The sequence below is a fragment of the Cygnus olor genome, chromosome 1 (genome assembly GCF_009769625.2).
Source record: "Cygnus olor isolate bCygOlo1 chromosome 1, bCygOlo1.pri.v2, whole genome shotgun sequence".
Taxonomy (NCBI): domain Eukaryota; kingdom Metazoa; phylum Chordata; class Aves; order Anseriformes; family Anatidae; genus Cygnus; species Cygnus olor.
The window spans coordinates 48,039,529-48,057,959 of NC_049169.1; the positions used below are offsets into that span (position 1 = coordinate 48,039,529).

The 18,431-nt window shown below is 45.6% G+C and overlaps 1 protein-coding gene across 1 annotated transcript in view; it reads right to left on the minus strand.

Moving 5' to 3' along the window:
- Positions 1–2,079: 2,079 nt before the first annotated feature.
- The window catches only part of PLXNC1 (plexin C1), a 70,521-nt gene continuing 54,169 nt past the window's right edge, over positions 2,080–18,431 (minus strand). The window contains exons 22-31 of the mRNA XM_040557238.1: positions 16,369–16,546; positions 14,958–15,061; positions 11,395–11,449; positions 10,525–10,556; positions 10,330–10,437; positions 8,625–8,788; positions 8,036–8,183; positions 6,046–6,186; positions 5,881–5,955; positions 2,080–4,208 (exon numbers count right to left, since the gene is read on the minus strand). Of these exons, the coding sequence (XP_040413172.1) occupies positions 4,104–4,208; positions 5,881–5,955; positions 6,046–6,186; positions 8,036–8,183; positions 8,625–8,788; positions 10,330–10,437; positions 10,525–10,556; positions 11,395–11,449; positions 14,958–15,061; positions 16,369–16,546 (1,110 nt within the window). The 3' untranslated portion in view covers positions 2,080–4,103. The remainder of the gene's footprint in view (positions 4,209–5,880; positions 5,956–6,045; positions 6,187–8,035; positions 8,184–8,624; positions 8,789–10,329; positions 10,438–10,524; positions 10,557–11,394; positions 11,450–14,957; positions 15,062–16,368; positions 16,547–18,431) is intronic.

Consider the following 18,431-nt stretch of genomic DNA (forward strand, 5'->3'; position numbering starts at 1 on the left):
GTGACATTGTCATTAATATTGATTGAGATTTGCTTTCCAGATGCAGCATTTTTTATTTTCCGTGCCGTATGCCAATATAAGCATGGTATTGCATTTTCCTGGGGAATTTGTTAAAGTGCTCTGAGAAAAACAGTGTGTTAGCCTGTAGCCATTAGGAACAATGGAAGGTGTTTCTGTCTCCTGGAGGATTAACCTGGAAAAGGTAACGGTCGGTGTCTGAGCTAACCTTGCCAAATGTTAGCTTCGCCAGTGCTTATCACTATATGGTGCACTGTGCATAATGGTTGCAAAGAGCTAGCGCTCAACAATCTCGTTTCTGTCTGTGACCCTGGGTATGTGGCGTTCTGCAGGACTTCTACACGATGTCAGGGCATGGGGAAGGGGATTTATACAAACTAGGGAAGCCTTGGAGGGTAGAAGGCGGCTAGTAACGGGAGGAAGGATGATGGTGTTAGCCACAGGTTTTGTGGGCTTCCTTTCCCAGTTGGTCCCAGGCTCTCTTCCTAAGAGTTAATTCCTCTCCTGAAATAACGGTTATCAGGTTATCCTCATTTTTATTTTTTTAACTTTTTTAAAAAAAAACCTATCATCATCCTCAGAGCCTTGAAGCAAATGAAGCTGTGCACTGCATCTTCAGCCTGCTGATGCTTCCCTGGGGCTGGGAGGCTGCAGGGAATCCCCCTCCACGTGCCTCCTGCCCCAAGGCCCCGCAGGGAGGCTGCTGCTCTGTTTCAGGCCAGTGACTCCCCACCCCCGGCATCACCTGATGCTGCATCAGGCCTTCCTTTTCGTACTTCCCAACTTCAGGGTCACTGAAGTGGCTGTAAAACACGGCGCTTGCCCATGTGGCTGTGCCTTGGAGCCTCTGCGGAGCTGGAACCTTAGTGGTGCCTCCGAGCTGATGCCGATCAGTGTCTTACACGCCACGTCTCGTACAACCTCAACATGGCTACAAGCTCTTTGTTCTCTTAACCATTTTTAAATACACAAACTAATCAAAATAACCTTCAAAGGCATTTTATTCTAGATAAACCCATACAAACACCAACATGTATTTGTCATTTGCACTTTTTTTAAACCATTCATTTTAAACAACAGGTTAACTTCTGTACAACAGGAATTACTTTACACATTAGTAGCATTTGACTTTAAACTAAATGACTGCAAAATAATGCTCTGTAAGCTAGTGTTAGAAAATATGCTGTTTGCAATAGCAGTTTGCCTGTAAACATGTGAAAAATAAGTTAAAGAATTTTGCTTTCATTTCAGAGAATGCGATTAGAATTGTTGGGTTGCCATAAGGTAGCTTTAGTCACAGGTTGGTTGCTTTGTCTGTGTAACAAAATAACAGCAAATTGCGAATATGGAAGGCCTGCCAATGTTTTGTGTGCTGACCCAAACCTACCAAAAGAGCTACAATCACTTAATTATACTTCACATCACTTTGTGAGATCCACCTTACGGGTTACAAAGTCCCAGCATGACTTCAAATGGGTTACGAACAGAGTGAAGCTGTTTAGGAGGCTTGAATAAAAGGCAATAATCCTATTCCAGGCTGTAGGCTAAGGCTACAGGGCCTGCTTCAACACATAATCTCTAGAAATCATCAACGCTATTGTAGCAAACAAGCAGTAGTACAAATACAGAATAGGACTGATTTTTGTTTTCTCATCATAAAAACACATAGAGTGAGGTTCACAGGATCAGACCCACGCAAACAGATTATATTTTACAGCTTTTCAAGCAGAAATTTGGGTTGTTTTTCTGCCTGTACAGAAGATTACTGTTGAACAAAACGATCACATTTCCTTCAAATGCACTTCCAGCAAACACTTGAAATGGAACTGAACTTCGAGACATCTGTCTAACCAGAAAGAGTAAATTGCTTATACCTGTCCTTCTGTGTTAATTACTGTGCTTTTTTTGTTTGTTTGTTCGATGCTGCTCTAAAAGTTTAGGTTAAGAATGTTAAAAATCAAAGCCCTTAAGTACAGGTAATCTAAGCTTAAGTGCTGCTCAAGCCATGGTCCGCTCCTTCAGGACAGAGAGCAAGATAGGTTAGGGTTGTTTGTTTGTTTGTTTTCCATTAAAACTAAATTTATATCACACTATATTGTGCCAGGTAAACTGCTGAAAGTACTGCAACACTGTAGTGCAGCTTCCTGAACAAAGCCATACATTCCATCAAGTATAAAGTGTAAACTTAATAGCAAGTAAAAGACTTGAATTTTAAAAAGCCATCACAGTATGGGCTGGTGGCTCCCCTCTCTGATATGTAAGAGGTACAAGTTGTGCAATCACATGGTAGGGAGGGGGCAGACCAGTAGGCAACGTGTTGTTTTGTTTTGTTTTGTTTTCCGTGTTAACAGGCGCCCTTGCTTCTGCCAAACCCTGGTTAGCATTCCCTGGCGCTGGCTGTCCTTGTGCCTGGTACCAGCTCCTGGTAGCGCGTGCAAGAAAACCATTCAGCCCCCGTATTGTGCTGCAGCCTCCGGGCTCCTCCAAGGCCGCGCTGCGCAGAAATAAATGTTTTGTGCGCTCGGCTGCCTGGGAGCCGTGCTCAGGCATCGCTGTCTCGTCCCAGCCCCAGCACACGCTGCCTGCCCTAAGCGTGGGCCACCTGCGCCGGCTGAGTGGTGCCCCCTGTGCTGCCCAGGTGCGGCCCTTTGGGAACACGAGGCGAGAGCCCACCGCCTCCTCCGCTGGCTGGTGTGCGCGAGACGCTTCTTGCCAAAGCCCTGGCTCAAGTCTAAGGGCGGGCTGCAGCCTTAGTGCGTGCCACCACAGCAGTCGCAGCAGAGCCTGTGGCAACCAAATGTTTCGGCCTTGTGGTGGTGGTGGTGGGAGGGCGCGCTGGTGCAGCAGCAGAGCCAGCACCACGGCTGTTCCTCTGCGGCTCGGCACCGCGGCCACTGCACCAGCAGCAGCACGGCCACACACCTGCGTTTCAGCTGGGCTGACTTCAGCCACAGACGCAATTCTCCCCTGGCTCTGAAAACAGCCAAGCCTCAGAAAACTGCCCCGGCGGGACTAACAAGGGCTGTTCCCCCCTCCCTGCCCCCCAGTCCCCAGCTATATCACGTACACATCGACCAGGGATCACCACAGGCCTCCTGCTCTTACACGTTATTAAACTAACCCTCTTTTGACAAAGCTTTTGTTTGGACAATCTGGAAAACTAAACTAAACTAAACTAAACTGCTGGCATTCGGTTTGCAAGCCCCTTGCACGTGGACGGCAGGCCGGGCAGCACGGGCGCGTGGGCCTGTGCCTCGTGCACCTGAGTACGGGTCTGTGCCACCATCCTCACGGCCTGGTCTGATGCAGTGCAGCTGCACGGGGGTTTTACCTGTGAAGCTGCTCACGCGTTTCACAGCTTACGTAAGGATGGAAAGGTAGATCTGTAAACACGGGCTGGTGCCAGTCCAGCTCCTTTCTCCAAAAGCCTCACCCCTGCTCAGTGGTTGGTTCCACCTTGCAATTTTTAAACTCGGAGAAAGAAGTCCTGCCACATGCCATTTGTACTTCAAACCTCAGGCCCACTTTTTCTGCTAAGCGAGCTTGTCCTAAGTGTCACTTGGGTGCTGCTTTTTTTAATTCAAACAGGAGCCAGCCTACATTTGTCTGGAAGGAAGGAAACTGCAGCTGACCTGTATTCTGACACCGGAGCTCATCCTCACAGCCAGGGCTGCTGAAAGGATGTGGCAAAACATCAGCTTTCTGTCTTAAAAACAGAGCTAAGCAACTTAATGCGGGCGACTCTGAACTTGCAGTGTCCGTTGTGCACCTCCTACAAGCTTGTTGTTAAGTAAGCAGTAAGCTTACTGAGGCAGTATTTTTTTGAACAAAAAAGGTACATGTTCAGGTACCTCAGTGCCGGCCCCCACCGATGCCAGCCTCACTTTCGCTTTCACACGCTCACATCGGAGTATCTACCCCTGCACACACTTCATTCCCAAACTTAGATTGTACTTGGAATGGTCCGAGTGGAGAAGAGTGTCCAAATGTTTCAAACCCTGTACATGTAGTCATTCAAAACTGTTCTGGGAGCAGCAGCGCTTATTTAAAATTCCCCACAGTGACGCTGTGAGTCAGTGCTCTGCTCAAATCCATTTGCATTTTTTCTTCTCATCAAATAAGGCTTTTACTTGCTGGAGCTGTTTCTGGACTTCTTCAAACCCCCGTTCTCGCTCGAGTTTGCTGACAATCTGTTAACAATTAGCAAAAAAAAAAGAGAGTAATTTTCTTAGTGCTTATTTGATTTGCAATTCTTTAAAGCCCGCTTTTCTGCATTCCAGCAACTACTGGCAGAAAAATCCATCCGAATGCCCGCCTGTATGTAAACATTCTCTTCTGACTTTAACACTTCATTTTGGTAGTTTCCGTTTCAAGTCATTATGATTACAGGATTTGCAACACTTCCACAGAGGGAAGAATGACAGAGCCAAGCTAAAACCAAAACAAACCCCACACATGTTCAGCTATTAAAGTGTGAGGCAAGGCCACTGCTCCAGTTTCACCCCTGAGCAGATTTGCAATCGATCTTTTATTTCTCTTCGTCTGCCCTCCAAACCCAGGGCAATGAACTGCCTCTCCTTCTCCAGCTGACCCACTTGGCAGCGGATCAGGTGATGGGAAGGAGCACGACTGGTGTCTGAGAACTCTTTGCTGGCAACTCTACAAAGGGACTGAGGTCTCGGCAAACAACGAGTGAGGTTTAGCTGCTCCTCATCAAATGCCAGAGCAGGGAAGAGCAGGGGGAGGGAGGGACGTCTTTCTAAGGATGGGACAAGCATAGCTAGTGCTACCTTCAAAAAAGCAAAAAGGGGTATTAGGATTAGACTGGATGCTGAACTCTTCTGCGTCAACAATTTTAATGAGGTTAATGAATCGCAGTCCTTCTCCAAGTATTACTCTAAAATTCTTTTAAGAGGCAAAGGTTTGATGCTGGAGCCAGATAGTTCAAGCTATTAGAGATCAGAAGCATCAAGCTAGCTAACAGGTGACTGAGAGCTGGCTGATTACAGCGAGGGCTGACGCTGTGCTGTTGGGGATGAAAGAGGAGAAGGTCCCGTTGCTGGGAGACCCAGCCAGCCTGCTGGAAGCGGTAACGAGGCCCCCAGGCTGCACACGTGGCCGGCTCTCATCTGCATCCCCGCGCGGGCACACGCGGCCCCTGTTAAGGCTGCCGAGCATCACGGCGTGCAGAATCCTGCCAGGGTAAAGCGGCGGGCAGGGATTTTCTCACAAAGCAGCTTAGAGGCAGCCTGTGACTAAATGCATCCAGGTGAGAGAAGGGCTCTTTTGTTGGCAGTAGCGGGGACTGGAATCTAGAGCTTCTTTTCATTAAGGGAACGTATTGGAGCAGAGGATGAGAGGGCTGTGATGGGAAAGCAGCACTTGTCTTACTGCAAGGCCGAGTGTGCCCTACTGAGGGGTTTGTACTGACTGTTAAAGCGAGATCCCTGGTGCTAGAGTCTAATCAGGTTTCTGATTAGCCAGGGAAAAAGAGTGCAAGCGCAGGAGTTGTGACAGGCATTAACAGATACACTGCAAACTGAGATGCGTCGACTACACAGGAACTTCCCCAAAACTTCAGGGAGTTTCATTTCTATCGCCTGTGCGAAAACCAGTGGCGACAGCGAGGGCTCAGCCTGTGAGCCCTGCGGGAGGTGGGGACTCGGGCAGCCCCGTGGCCGCGCTGCTCGGGCCCTGCGCAGCTCAGGGGCAGCGCAGCCTCGGCGCACCACCGCCGGCTGCCTCTGGAGTGGGCACCCACTAAGTCACAGGACAGCCCCTGCTCTGTCTGCCAAGCCCGGCTTTCATCCTGCGATGGCAAGTGGATGTCAGGGGGGAAGCAGGAACTGCAGATGTGCTTACCTCATCATAATACTTCACTATGTATCTGTAGATTTCAATCAAGGCCACTTCCTCATTAAATTCATTTTCATGTTTCTAAAACAGAAAACAGCGCTGGTCAGATGGTTCTCCTTTTTTAAAAAAAGTAATGGGAAGGCAAATGAAGTTCCCACTTTTCGACCACACCTTAGATTCCTGAGTTAGAAATTCTTCAACCTCTGAAGTGGTCAGCTGGGGCAGATCCCTGATGGCTTTGTAGTACGCTTTCACCTCCTTCTTGTAGAGCGGAATGTCCTTAGCGTAGAGAAGTTTATTTGTTGGTGCTTCCTTAAAAGAAAATATTTGAAGCCTTGTCAATTTTCGCAGCACAGATTTTCCTGAGGTTCCACCTCCACATAGTTAATTGCATCTAATTGTGTCTCTGTGTGACTCATTTCTCTTTGCAGTGGTTACATGCAAGGAATCAAGGTTATGAAAGAAAGATGAAGAACAGCCTTCAGTAATAGCGCATTGTGTCTCATGACAGTTGCCATGTAATTATTTCCAGTGGCATCGGGAGGGCTGAAGATTTGTCCCTTAGACAAACTTCTTTCTAACTTCCTCCCCACCCCTGTCTGGACCTGAAAGATTGTGAAAGCTGAAGCAAAGGGCTTGAGCTATTTACATACAGGATACAGCAGAGCTGTGGAAAGTTCCCCCAGGGTCACAGAGCGGAGAGCCCTGCAAGACACTGTGCTGGCAGAGGTTCCCCTGAAACACTTTGGTCCCTACTATTCCCTCCTCTCAGGGCTTTAACAGCGTGGGGAGCTGACTGCCAGGCATACACGGCCAAAGGGATTTTTTTTTTTTTTTCCTCAGGGCTTCAGCAACCCAGGTCAGTACTGACTGACCAGGCAGCTTTTGGCTGCTGAGGAAAAAAAAATGCTGATGTCTGTGGCAGGAGCTAAAGCCCCACCTGGAAACCATGTTTTCAAAATGTAAAAGTGGGGGCTGGTAGTTTCCTGTGACTGCTCTAGTTTTAAATTCTGGGGAATAAATGACACCAGCATGTGATACCTTGTCACTCCTGTTTCCACTATGTGATAAAGGGTTTTAAGTATGTTTGTTTTCTAAGTGGCTAAAGAATGTTTTAAGATGAAAGGCTAAAAATCATGGAAGTAAATACATTTTACTAACATCTAACAAGATGGTAACTGCGTTACAAAGTATCACATTTCAGCATCCCTTTTTTCCCAATGGCTAACGGGAGCTGCTGTATCAATAGTACTTCACAATCCAGGTTGACACATCCATTTCTACTTCATAAGTGCAGAAACTTAACAGACCACGCTCATTTGCAGGTTTTCATCAAATAACTGATGTGATTAGTTTTAATTCATGACACTTCACTCCTGAAGTAAGATAAACAAGCACATTATTTGTTATTTACCTTTAGCAGAAGAGCAGTTGCTTCAGATCACATGGGAAATTACTCCGTTTTTCTATATAAGATTTTAGACTGAAAAATCTCTAGCCTTTTTTTCTTGGTACCATGAGCCTGAGCACATACTGCCTCCTTTGGTCCAAGGGAAATGAGTATATCCACAGGAAAAATGAATTATTTCTGATCTCCAGGGTTCTGGATATTATACTAAAGAACTTCTGAATTTAAGATTTCTGGACCTGCTCCTCCGGCAAATAATTCTGGATATAAAGAAGGTGTAACTAATATAGATTAAAGGAATTGTTTAAAACTTTGGAGCTCTTTCAAGTATTCACACAGATCCCAGTAGCTTACTACTTGTGTTTTCTGCACATCTGTGTCTGGCAGGCAAAGTCTGGACTACTTATTAAATAATGATAACACTGTTAAGACCTCTGTTTGAAAACTGTTAAAAACTTGATTTAAAATTTTACTGTTTCCACCCTCTTCCGCATATTCTATACACTGCACAGAAACTAACTGCAGAGAAGATAAGCAGCAGTTAATCATAAGTATGGCATTTTAGTAGGTGTATCCGTCTACTCCAATGAATTCTTTAAAGTCTCGTGTGATGCAGCAACAAGGAATGGAAACCCAACTTAATGAAGCCACCGTCAGTTTTGCCTTCAGCTTCAGCAGATCCAGGACTCCATCCCCCAAATCAGTTGAAAAAGTGATTGACAAGTTAGCAAAATACATGAAAGGCAGCATTACCTTCCCCATCGTCTGTTCTGCTAGAGAAAAGGCATCCATGAAAGCTTGTGCAATTACAGACAGGCAGCCATCTATATGTGAAGTCTTCTTAATATCAAAGACAAACTGGGGATTCTTCAGTATGTTCACCCAGAAGCGCAGAGGAAGACTAGACAGGGAAAGAACAAACATCTTTAAAATTAACCGCTGAGGCCGCACAACTGCTTTAGAATAGCAGTTTAATTGCACTGTGCTCATGAAAAGGAGCACATTTTGTGCTGCTTATTCATGTTAGAAGAGAGGTCATGGAACAAAGGCTACGGAGCACACGCATCAGTCGCTCACCCCTCCATCCTCAAACAGCGCTCTCAACCTGCAGGCACTTCTTTCTGAATCTCAAGTCAGTGTGCAGACTCCAAAGTCCTGGAGTGGTTTTTATCAGTACCTAATTGATGTACTAAAACTATGGGGACCGACAGGGCCAAACCACACCTTCACCCTGACATAACAAAATCTAATCTTATTCTTCTGATTACAGGCGACCTGCTCCATCTCTGCAACTACGCTTTTGCAGAGTGCGTGCACTCCTGTGCCCATCACACGGATGTACCTGTTGGTTTTCCAGATATGAACCACATCGGGGTCAGTGATTTTTCTGCTCTCAGCCTGGGCATCCAGAAAGTCAAAAAAGTACTTGATGGCAACAGGTGCTTTACTGTTGGGTAAACTCCAAATGCTCCTGAAGAGATTTTCAACAACTGAATGAATCGCAACCTGAAAAGTAAAGAAAATGAGCAATGCTACTGTTACACAAGAAAAGAACAATATTTGTTGTCTCAGAGAGCTGAATGTGCTCCTGGGGAACCACACACACAAACTGCAATATGCTTGTGGCAAAAATCTAGGCCACAGGGTACTGGAAACAAGACAGACAGTAACAAAATTGAAACTACAAACACACCATAACGAGCTGCTTTCACATATCACTTCCACGTTGCTGACCGGAGAATTGTGAGAAATGTTGTGACAAATTGTGTGTGGAGGGAATCACTTGCTGAGTTTCCCGAATGGAAGACATCAGCTCTCCAGACACTGAAGAAGGATTTAACAAGAAGGATTTAAGTGTATCGCAGGGCCTTGACGTGTTACTGTCCTGTTCGTTTCATTGTGTCTGTGTGCATGTCTATGTGATAGAAAGAGGCAAAGAGATTTAATGCAATTTCCTTCAGTGCCTGGCTCATCACAGGCAGAATTTCACAGCAAAGAATTTCACAACACTGTTGTTCAGAGCACTATCTTACTTTGGAGAAAGCTGATTCATTTAAAGCCCTCTAAAGGACTGCTTCCTACGAGGCTGATCTTTTCTTCGGTACTTCAGACTTCCACTGTAAGATATTAATGGTTTTTCCCCAGCAATTCCTGAGGGCTTACGGTAGTTTCCATGGCTAATGAGAAGTGACCAGTCTTCACTCTCACTTTGAGTAGCGTCCCGAATTACTTCAGAAGCTATCAACAATCTAATTAAATAATGACTGATAGATTTTTAAATGCAAGAAGGTCATAATCATTATCCCTTCAGGCGTCTTGCATTGCCCAGCTCTCAGTGTTGTGCACTGATTAATACTGTAAGTAATATGCTGTTGCAAAGAGTTTTATATCCCATCTGAGTAAGTCAGAAACCAGATGACATTACTGGAGGGAGCGAGCACGGCTTACTCCTAAGTAATGGGTACTGTATAAATTAGGTAACTGTATTACAAATGCTAAGGGCCTTGTTTTTAAAATTCATCTACTTATTTTGGAGATTTCATTTGAGACCCTAAAAGATTATTTGATTTCATGGGCAGTATTTGCTGAAACTCAGGCCTTGGGAGTTGTCTTTAAGCTGGGAAAACTCCACCAGAAAGCAAGGAAAATGTTGACTGAAAGCTGTTTCTACAGCAGGGACTGTTTTTCCTCTGTGGAGCTCAGTTGCAAAACTCACATTCAATAACCCCAATGACTAATTTTTTTTTATTTAACCTTATTAAAAAAAAAAAAAAGGTTGTGCTTACTGAGGAGATGGAGACTGTGAATAATGGAGTATTGTAGTACTTGAGCTTTAGAAAACCTGAAACGTGGTCATCTTTGCAAATGGTTATAAACTGTAGTTAGCAGGGTGACTTTCACAGGTTTTTTATTTAACATTTGATATACATACAGAAAGCTTGCATAATTTCTGCTTAAAATTCTGTTTCCATTGTGCCAAATTAGCCAAGCCTGACACCAGCCCCCCCCCCCCCCCCCCCCCCACAGAAAAGACCTTCCCAGCTCACCTTGGTCGACAGGAGCTTTGTCAGATACATTTCTTTCACTTTGAATTTCTGCTTTCCTTTGTGACCCGCTCCTTTCACGTCTTTGTTGGCTTCAGAGTCTGGTAAAATCTGTCAACGAAGAGATTAGAGGTGACACAGACACAAACACAGGCCAGCATTAAATCTACCGCGTAACAGCGTGAGGACTGAACTCACCAAATGGCAGTGTTCGTCAGAGTAGTCCACACCTAAACAACAGAAAGCAAACAGGCATTAACAAAACACACAGCTACGAGCCTGCGAACTGTGCTGTGCACCACGGTGCGTGTCAGGATGCTGAGCGAGCAGGCTCGGTGTCACACTTTCTTGCCCGCAGTGTGGGGGAAGCCTCAGAAATGCAGAGGCCCCAGCTCCCCCCCCCGTGTGCCAACTTGGACGGCTGATGGTCATCATCTGCTGCTGGGTGAGGCGGGTGCAAACCACAGCTCCTCCGAGGGGAGGACAACGGGCAGCGGAGGGGACGGCCGCGTGGTTTGGGCTCTGTTAAGGGCACTCTGCGGGCGGAGGTCAGGCTGGAGAGCTGGCTGGGAACAGACAGCCCTGCTCTTGCCGAGGGCGAGGGCAGTGCCGCCCCGTGACTCGCGCCCCGGGGCCACATCTCTCCTCGCTGCAGATGTCTGCTCTGACGGCGAGGTGAATCGCACGCCGCGAGTGCTGCTTCTCCCCTGGGGCTGATGCACAGCGGAGGGCACTGGAGCAGGGCACGTTTCCTGTGCCGATCTTATCAGTCAGCACTTTTTGTCATCTTCCCTGCTCTCTTTTCCTGCCTGCGAGTTTACACCCTGAATCACTCAGTAACCAAGGACTGCAAGTCCTTCTGCCCTTCTTTCCTTCGCCTTCTTGCCTCCTCCTAGGCCCAGTGTGCCTGCCAGAGGCGCAGAGCCAGGGTAACGTGGCTCTTCTTTTGGCTCTGTTATATTAAAGTGCCACTTTTGCTGCCCAAGATACAACTGGCCATAGCTCACTACTCGGCATCCCCAGCCCATTCCCCACACAAGATTAAACAGAGCGCAGTTCCTTTGTTACCTGATCGAGTGTTTGTCTTCTTTTTAAAGACTTTTATGGTTGCTCCATTTGAAATCTGAAAGCAAAACCAAACATATCTTGCTGAAGTAGGTCATGGTTAGGATCTAGCCCAGTTCCCCTAAGAGCTATTTTCAAACCTCAGTTCCCAAAGTGACCAAAATATTTATGACCCATGGACCATAAGGTCAAAATCCATACCTAGTTACCTTGTGATTTCTAGGAAAAATCTTCCCCCTCCTTGCCTGAATTTATAGGGCTGCCAGGATAGAAACCACTATCTTTGAAAGAAAGAGGCAAGTCATGCTTTTATTGTCAAAGAAAAGTCCAAAACAGCTCCTGCTGAGAGCTACACCACTGCTCTGCCATCACACGTTGGGTTTTGCCAAGTGCTAGTATACTTCCCTCTATAATTACAAAAACAACTGGCCAGTTCTAGGAAGGGATGTCTGCCAAAATAATTTAAGTATTTTTTAAACCTTGGCAGCCAGCCCAGTGTTAGAAACCAGTTTAAACATTAAGATACTCTATCAAACGCTGTGTCTTATGCCAAAGAAATCTGCACTTACATTGGATTTACTTTCCAGGAGCAAGTGTATTTTATAAGCCTTATATTTTGCAGGGTTTCCATTTGTCACACAGAGTCTCAGAGCTCTTCCAGATAACACAGAGCACTTTAAAACCCAGCTGCAAGTGCGGATATGTTCTAAGGCTATCTCGTGGTGTGACACAAGCACCCAGAGAGACCAAGAGTCCTCCTGCTCCTCCCTGAAGACAGGTGAACAGGAACAGGGCTGCACAACAGCCTGCCCCCTCCCCGAGTGTCACGGGCAACGTGCTGCCTCCCCGAAGAGCAGGAGAGCCGCCCAATGCTGAGATACCAGCTCCTGTCCCCAGGAGAAAGGCCGGGCTCGGGGAGAACTGTGCTTCCCTCTGGGTGCTGGGGGCCCTGCTGCAGCACAACCACGATTCAAGCCCCACTTCAGGTTTTATTCTGGGACAAGTGCTGCTTTTAGTACTGAATACAATTATGCTTTCCCTTCTCTATCACTGCTGCAGCATCCATACTTGCTGTTCCTTTCAGTGTTGTCTACAAAAAAACAACATAAGCCCTTCTTTTGGGGTCTAACTACCTAAATCACTTTTTCTGGTAGGTTGCTCCTATGGGCACCTCAAAATGTTTTTACTTGGACAGCAGATCTAAAAGTGGCTCTCCAGCTCACTTCTTGCATGGGAAGTAAGATATTATGATAATCGTCAGCTTTCTTGTCGAGACTTGTGGTTACTCTCATGTAAACAATGGTGCAGACCTCATAGATAATCATGTCAATATCCCTATTAAGAGCACAGACTTAGAGCAAAAGGAGCATAAAGAAACACATAAAGGTCTTAAGAAGGGTGTAGTGGATTTCTCTCCCTTCAGAAAAAAAACACACAAAATGCAAACATCCCCTATTTGTACATTTTTAGATTTACTGTAGGAATGAAGTCTGCTTTTTCAAGAGTAGCTGGTGAGTCTGGCACCTTTACAATGCAGCCCTCATGCTTGACTATCTTAAAAAGACATGATGTTACTTCCCAGTTCCAGATACTTGGTTAGTTTTGAGTGTTTAAGGCTGGCAAGCAAAAAGAAAAAATCAGGCTTGCCACAAAACTCTAGGTCCTGTTGAAATGTAAGCTGGAGTTCCTCAGGCAATGTTACTAAGCTCACACTGTGTATGCAGGTTTCCTTTTCTTGCTTTGCTTGATAACTAGACATCTTTACATCCCTTTTTGCATTACTATGCATACAAGAGAACAAACTGGATATGCTAATTGCTGATACCTGCCACCAAGCCGCTGACTAAAATGCCTCTGAGCTTCTGCCTAAAATATACAGCTTTGTCAGGGTCAAAAAAATGGACTAAAATATCTACCAGATACCCAGCACAATTTCCATAAGGCAGCTGCTAAGCTATAATTAGTATAGTTACAGCTTGCAAAAACAACTGAACCTCCTATCTAGCACGCATCTGCCTGCAGAAACCACAGATGAAAACAAGGTCTGGGACCAAGATACCCAGGGATGGCGGTGACCAAGTGGAGCAGACGCATCTGCCGCGAGGTGTGGCACCCACGAGCCTTAGCGCACCACGAGCTCAGAAGTGCAAAAAGCTGCCATGGAAAGTTAAGGAGCACCTGGACTAAAGGGGCTGGCAGTATCGGTACCATCACATTAGACAGAAGTTCAGATATCTATCCAGATTCAAATCTACGATGACCTTTGCTGCACAGACACTTATTGCAACACTGCAATGTCCTAATTTGTACAAAATCTTTACGGAGTGGAGGGAAGTTCCACGCCATACAGATAAGATTCAAGAGAGGCACAGAGGAGACTGTATTTAGGACACTGGATTAGGATTCGGGACATCTGAGTTCACCTCTGCCTCCCTACAATGTAAGGAGGGGAACAACCTCCTAGAGAAAACTGTAAAGTGACTCCAAAGGGGCTTGCTTCAAACCTGAGCAGCCTTGTGCTTCTCTCAGGCTGCCAACAGTCCTGCTAGGAGTCCTTGGTCCTGTCTGTGGATGGCACTCTACTTGCTCATGCAGGCAGCAACTTGTTCAGGGCTTCTCAGCACCATACCACGTTGCATGGCACAGACCTACATTTAGCAGCAAAACTTTCAAATAAATAAAAATTGAGTTTTGTGCCAAGAGCCAGACTTTCAACTTCAACGTGCATGAAAGCATGCAGAAAGCTCATTTAAAAGCACTCAGCACACTAACTCCATTTCCAGAATTTATCTGTAAGCATCAAAATGTGAGCTACCGTATCACCTAAGGCCAATCATCTCCTGTACATCTTACCCCAGCTTCTCGCCCTCTATTTTGTCTAGCTTCAGCGGAAATTCCTTACACAGCCTATGCTTCTTGCTATGATTTTGCACTGTGCTATTCCCAAAAGGGCTCTGCCACTAGACGTGGCCCTGTGTGGAGCTGCAATGATGGAGAGAGAATTGCAGCACTGGAAAGGACTGGTTTGCAGGTGCAATTGGAAGTGGAGGGGAAAAACTAGGGTATAAGGGGTGACAATAGATAGAAGCAGAAAGAGACAAAAAGAGAAGGAGTGACGCAGAAGGTTTCAAGAGAGTAAAGATCAAACTTAGCCTAGTCGTTGTTTTATTTTGGCTCTCAATGATCTTTCACAAAAGTTCAGAGAAGAAAATACAAGGTGGGATAAGGTGCACAATTCCTCATGGCATGACAAAAACTCAGCAGCAAAGACTAGAAGAGGCTTAAGGTAGTGTCCATAGCTGGAAATCGGATGATCTGTTAACTGAATGACTGCGTGAAGTAACAGTTTCTCTGCAAGAAACCCTGCAACAAGCAAACCTCTCTGAAGAGTAACAGAAAATGTGACTCATTGGCAAGAAAGTTGTTTGTCATATTTGTTTCCTTCTGTTGATGATGCTCAGCTGTATCTTCATGATTTTGATCAATCATGATATTTCTGTGCAGTCAGCATTTAGGGGTTGGGAGGGAACTGCTTCTCAACTCATTGGTATGGTTTTCATGCTTACCTCGTAATGACCAATGGTATTTAGCTTCCTTATCCCATCTTCCAACACCTCTGAGGAACCATCAATGTCTAACAATTCTCTTTGCTGCTCCTCAGACACAAGTTCTGCAGTACAACAGCAACAGAAAACAATTACACCTCAACCATATTCTTGCTTTACAGATGCTTGTAAAAAACTACCTAATTATTTTAGTACCACTGGCTCCCAATTGAGCTCTGTTTTTTCTCTCTCCCTGTGCAAGTTCACACAAGAGCGGTTTTGCAATCCCACACTACGGATTCCTCTTCTGGGGTGACGGCCTGGATGGCTTCTTGGAAGCTACTGGTCCTTCATTTTGTGTTGGTCAAGACAGTGTTTTCAGAGGTGCTTTCACCTAACGATGCTATTCGTTTGCACAAGTGTGCCCTGGCATTACGGTCACACTGGGACTAGGAGAAAGGTACACAAGGTAACGTGTCTGCTGATAGCTGCATGCTGAACTCCTTGCAGAAGCGAAGCAGATGTAGTTCTGCTGTTCTAACTGGTAGCATAAATGATCTAGTATTTCCCTGGAAATCCCTTATAATAGATCCTTTCTGGCTAAAAGTTATATAAATAAATAAAAAAAACAGCCAAATGCAGATATTCGTAGAAAGAAAACTTCACAAACATATCATAGAATCACAGAGTGGTTTGGATTGGAAGGGACCTTAAGGATCCCCTAGTTCCAACCCCCTGCCATGGGCAGGGACACCTCCCACCAGAGCAGGCTGCCCAAAGCCCCATCCAGCCTGGCCTTGAGCACCTCCAGGGATGGGGCACCCACAGCTTCTCTGGGCAGCCTGTGCCAGGGCCTCGCCACCCTCTGAGGGAAGAATTTCTTCCTTATACCTCATCTAAATCTGTCCTCTTTTAGTTTAAAGCCATTACCTATTGTCCCATCACTGCACTCCCCGGCACAGAGTCCCTCCCCAGCTCTCCTGTAGGCCCCCTTTAGGCACTGGAAGGCCGCTGCCAGGTCTCCCTGGAGCCTTCTCCAGGCTGAACAACCCCAACTCCCTCAGCCTGTCTACACAGCAGAGGTGCTCCAGCCCTCTGATCAGCCTCGTGACCCTCCTCTGGACTTATTCTAACAGCTCCATGTCCTTCTTGTGCTGGGGGCCCCAAAGCTGAACACAGCACTGCAGGTGAGGTCTCATGAGAGCAGAGCAGAGGGGGACAATCACCTCCCTTGCCCTGGTGGCCACACTGCTTTTGATGCAGCCCAGGATACGGTTGACTTTCTGGGCTGCAAGCGCACACTGCTAGCTCACATTGAGCTTCTCATCAACCAACACCCCCAGGTCCTACTCCTCAGGGCTGCTCTCAATCCATTCTCTGCCCAGCCTCTGTCAGTGAAGTCTTTGAAAATATAACACAGTGACACACTTACCAAGACCAATTTCATCCATCTGAAGACCGTAGAGAAAGCCATTCTTATTCAGGAAAGCTTGAAGGCTCTTTTCCTTGGTTTGGCCTATGGTGTCACAGTCCAGCACATTAACTTGAATAGTTTGACAGGCATCTCCACTCTCATTTTCCGGGATTTTTTCAAAGATAACATTCAGTGTCTGAGGTAGAAACACATGTTATTTTGACTTACAGGGAATACCTGGCATAGAAAACCTCCTGATAGCAAACCTGAAAATTTACAACTTATTCATTATTAAAGCTATTTCAAATAAAGATTATTTGAAGGAACTAAATGATGAAGCACTTAGAACTCCTTGTGTCTGAAGAATTAAAGACACGTATTTCCAAAAATGCATCTTGCATTTTGCTTTTGTGCCAACCTACTTCAGTGAATTACAGCAAAAGACAGTACACCAGAAAAAATACTGTTCTAAAAAAAGCAGATCTTTTTTTTTTGAAATGAATGCCTTAAAAGTAAAACTATAACTGACTAGAGATCTGATAAGGTTGCTAAGTAAGTCTCATGGTAAACATGACTGACTTCAAGCAGATAGGAAGCAATGTTAAAATACATATTTACGCCAGCAGATTATGCTGAGTACCTTGAATCATACCAAAAAATACACCTCCCTTGGAGATGTCAGTGTCCGACTGCATACGGCCATGTCCCCAGGAGCAGGAGAGCCAGGGCCTACTGCAGAAGCAGGGGAAAAGGAAAGCACGTTGCAGGAGACAGAACCCAAAGTTCTGGTCCAGATCTATACGGAAAAGAGTGATTTACCCCATGCATTGTTACTCCAGGTCATACTCTAACACGGCCTGTCTAGGTACAACACCCCTGTCCTTCAGCTCAGAGCAACTCTTAGCTGGGAAACAACTCATCTGCCAGGCTGCACACAAAGTAAGTATGGGCCAGAGGAGGTGCCAATGACACTGGGTGAGTATCTCCGGGGAACTTTTTTCGTCAGGTTGTATTTCTGGGAAGGTCAGGCAGATCAATTGCTTCCAAAAGGCAGGGGAAAAAAGGATGAGCACAGGATAGCTAGTGCAGGGTGATGAGAGATATTATTTCTAGTGCCGCAGCCTGCTTCTCCCCTGCTTCACTGTTCACTACACAAACACACGTTCTGCTGGAGATGTCTTGGGACAGAATTAAAGTAAGTGTTGTAGGTGCCTGCATGGGGAAATCTACTTACTTGAATCATTCTGGCTGTTGGACACTTCTGGTACAAAAATTATCTCTTGACTGAAATGTGAGGACTATAGGTATGACTCAGTAAAGGAATGATTGTTAAAAGAGGAAGCAACGAAAAATGTTTATTTTTTTTGTGCTGTCATTTGAAGGAAAGAACTTCTGTCCAGGTTGCTGCAGGGATGCACTTTCTCCCTTCTTAGAAAAATGAATAATTAATATCAGCTGTAAAGTGCTATTTTCTGCTCTACTAGCCAGCAGGAGTGGAAATTCCCACTCACTGATGGTACGAAAAGGAGTCCAGTAAGACATTAATTAACTTTACTGTTTCTATAGAAGCAAAAGAAATATTAAAAGCAGGGTTGCAAATCTATGAAGATCAGGATTCAATGAAGACTAGGACAGAACTGAAGTAACTGACAATAACTTAATCAGGACATGGAAAGGCTTAATTGTGACGAAAATGAGCTGACCAAAAGAACAGACAGAACAGAGAACGAGATGTGGGAGTGGTAGCTGCAGAAGGAGAAGCAGACTGGATGCCCTGCCTCAGGTTAGGATTTCATGCAGAAAATTAGTAAAAAATGTATTGGCACAGGAACGAGGGAGTCATGCTTGGTTAGGCCCACAGACCAACTGAACAGACAACAGTCCTGTCCTTGACTTTGACTGCCCTGAGGTCATGGCCTTGTAGGATAAAAAAGTGGACAGGGACTAACTGTATTTTGTCTTTGGAAAGCTCTCTACATTTCAATCAGTCTTTGTCAACTGATCTTTCAGGAGTAGCTGCTCACTCTGTAACTGATGCTGATTTGTCTTTACTCCTTTGAAACATCCCTTCCTTTAGTTGA